This window comes from Sinocyclocheilus rhinocerous, unplaced genomic scaffold, assembly GCF_001515625.1.
Source record: "Sinocyclocheilus rhinocerous isolate Xijiao unplaced genomic scaffold, SAMN03320098_v1.1 C36866003, whole genome shotgun sequence".
Taxonomy (NCBI): Eukaryota; Metazoa; Chordata; class Actinopteri; order Cypriniformes; family Cyprinidae; genus Sinocyclocheilus; species Sinocyclocheilus rhinocerous.
Genome location: NW_015786546.1, coordinates 172 through 2,084, shown reverse-complemented (window position 1 = coordinate 2,084; position 1,913 = coordinate 172). Strand labels below are relative to the sequence as shown.

At 33.9% G+C, this 1,913-nt stretch overlaps 1 protein-coding gene across 1 annotated transcript; it reads right to left on the bottom strand.

Moving 5' to 3' along the window:
* Positions 1–84: 84 nt before the first annotated feature.
* LOC107736661 (von Willebrand factor A domain-containing protein 7-like) lies at positions 85–1,649 on the bottom strand (the record flags this gene model as incomplete). The annotated part of the gene is made up of 3 exons (XM_016548033.1): positions 85–197; positions 641–810; positions 1,463–1,649. Coding segments are annotated over 3 exons (470 nt in total), but the record flags the coding sequence as incomplete, so codon positions are not given.
* Positions 1,650–1,913: the final 264 nt, after the last annotated feature.

Genomic DNA, 1,913 nt, shown 5'->3' with positions numbered 1-1,913 from the left:
CCCAGCGACTTAAGACTGGTTTTGTGGTCCAGGGTCACATATGACGTTTGAGATGATTGGCTGAAAGGCCACACAGCACAGTACCTGAAGTCCTGACAGGCACATTTCTGGGGTATCCCCTCCTCCATCAGCTTTGATCTTGGAGATCTCTGACTTCATCACATCTGAGTCTGTGGTTCTTATTAGTGGTCCAAATTCTACAAATTCATACAAAATGTGAACAGATTGTGTCTGTATGTAATTAATATTAATTTGGACTATATCTGATCTCTTTTGCCATAATATAAATGAAAAAGTATCATTGCTCTGTTCCAAATCTTAGTAAACTGCCTACAAAGGCAATATTTTATGTCACCATAGGCATGTTCCCAACATAAAGGCTTCATTATGTCTCCTAAGATACCTCATCTTGGTCAAATTCAAATTGCATCCTTTCTTCGCAGACAAAAACAAACTCAGAGGGAAAAAAAACAAGATAATGAACGAATATTGGTATTAAAAAAAAACTATTATAAATTGCATTCAAATATGAAAAGTCTCAATAAAAACAGTTCAGTGTAATTCAAATTGATTATTTTTTACCAAATATTTCTATGTGCTATGTAAATCAGTGCTTAATGGAAATCTTTTTTGCACTCACCTGGATCATTAAATGGCACCAGAATATATTCAGATGGTTCATCTTGAGTTCCTTTCTTACTGTCAATGATGTTGAAGGCGACTCTTTTGGCTTCTGCAATGTCGTCAGTCATACTGCCTGTGGTGTCAATCACAAAAACTAGGACTGCAGATCTTGCGATACCCATCAGCCTGATGAAGAGGAAAAAAGAGGGACAGTTATTTTGGTTAATGGATTTAAAATTAGATTTAAAAAAAATAATAATAATACATTTATATTTATATACACTGCCATTCAAAAGTATGGGTGCAGTAAGACTTTTTAATGTCTCTTCTGCTCAGCAAGGCTGCATTTATTTGAGCAAAAATAGGTCTACAGTAAAAACAGTAATTCACAAATTAAAAGAACTGTTTTCTATTTTACTATATTTTAAAATGTAATTTCATGATGGCAAAGCTGAATTTTCAGAAGCCATTACACCAGTCTTCAGTGTAACATGAAATAAAAAATCTAATATGCTGATTTGTTGCTCAAGAAAAATGTCTTATCACAGTTGAAAACACTTGTGCTGTTAAAAATTGTGGAAACCGTGAATAGAAAAGGAACAGCATTTATTAGAAATAGAAATATATTTGTAACATTATAAATGTCTTTACTGTCACATTTGATCAATGTAATGCATCTTTTCTGAATACAAGTATTAATAGTTTTCAGAAAAAAATCTAACTGACTCCAAATGTTTGAACAGTAGTGTAGAGAACAGGTTGTTAAGAGAACAACTCCCAGCTTTGCAAGTTATAAAATCTCTTTGTCTAAAGATATACGAGGAATCTATTCCAATACCGAAGGTAGTCCTTGTTTCCTATAGCTCCACGGATGTCTTCTAGCAGCTCCAGGGTGGCTTCAGCTGCCAAGTTTACAGCATTATTGTGTTGATCAGTATTATGGGAAAGGGGCTCATCTTTACTGATCCCACCTCGAGGATTCTGGGAACTGCTGAGGTCAGTCTCCCCACCATGGCTACATTTTCCTTTTACACATAAAAGACAAATAAAAGTTAATGAAATTTTATAACTTAAATATTTTCTTTCCAAATCCACTCCTGTATATACTTTCTACTTGTTTTCTTTCCTTTAAGTGTTGCTTAAGTGAGGAAATAGAATAAACAAGATAAGTCAAATGTCAAAGGCTTGCACTTCTAAATTTTGAAATACTACATGTTTTAGCTCTGCTTTTACTGCTTTTGATGAAGGTTTGTTATAAATAGATTTACTGTTGTTGCAAAGTGATTCTC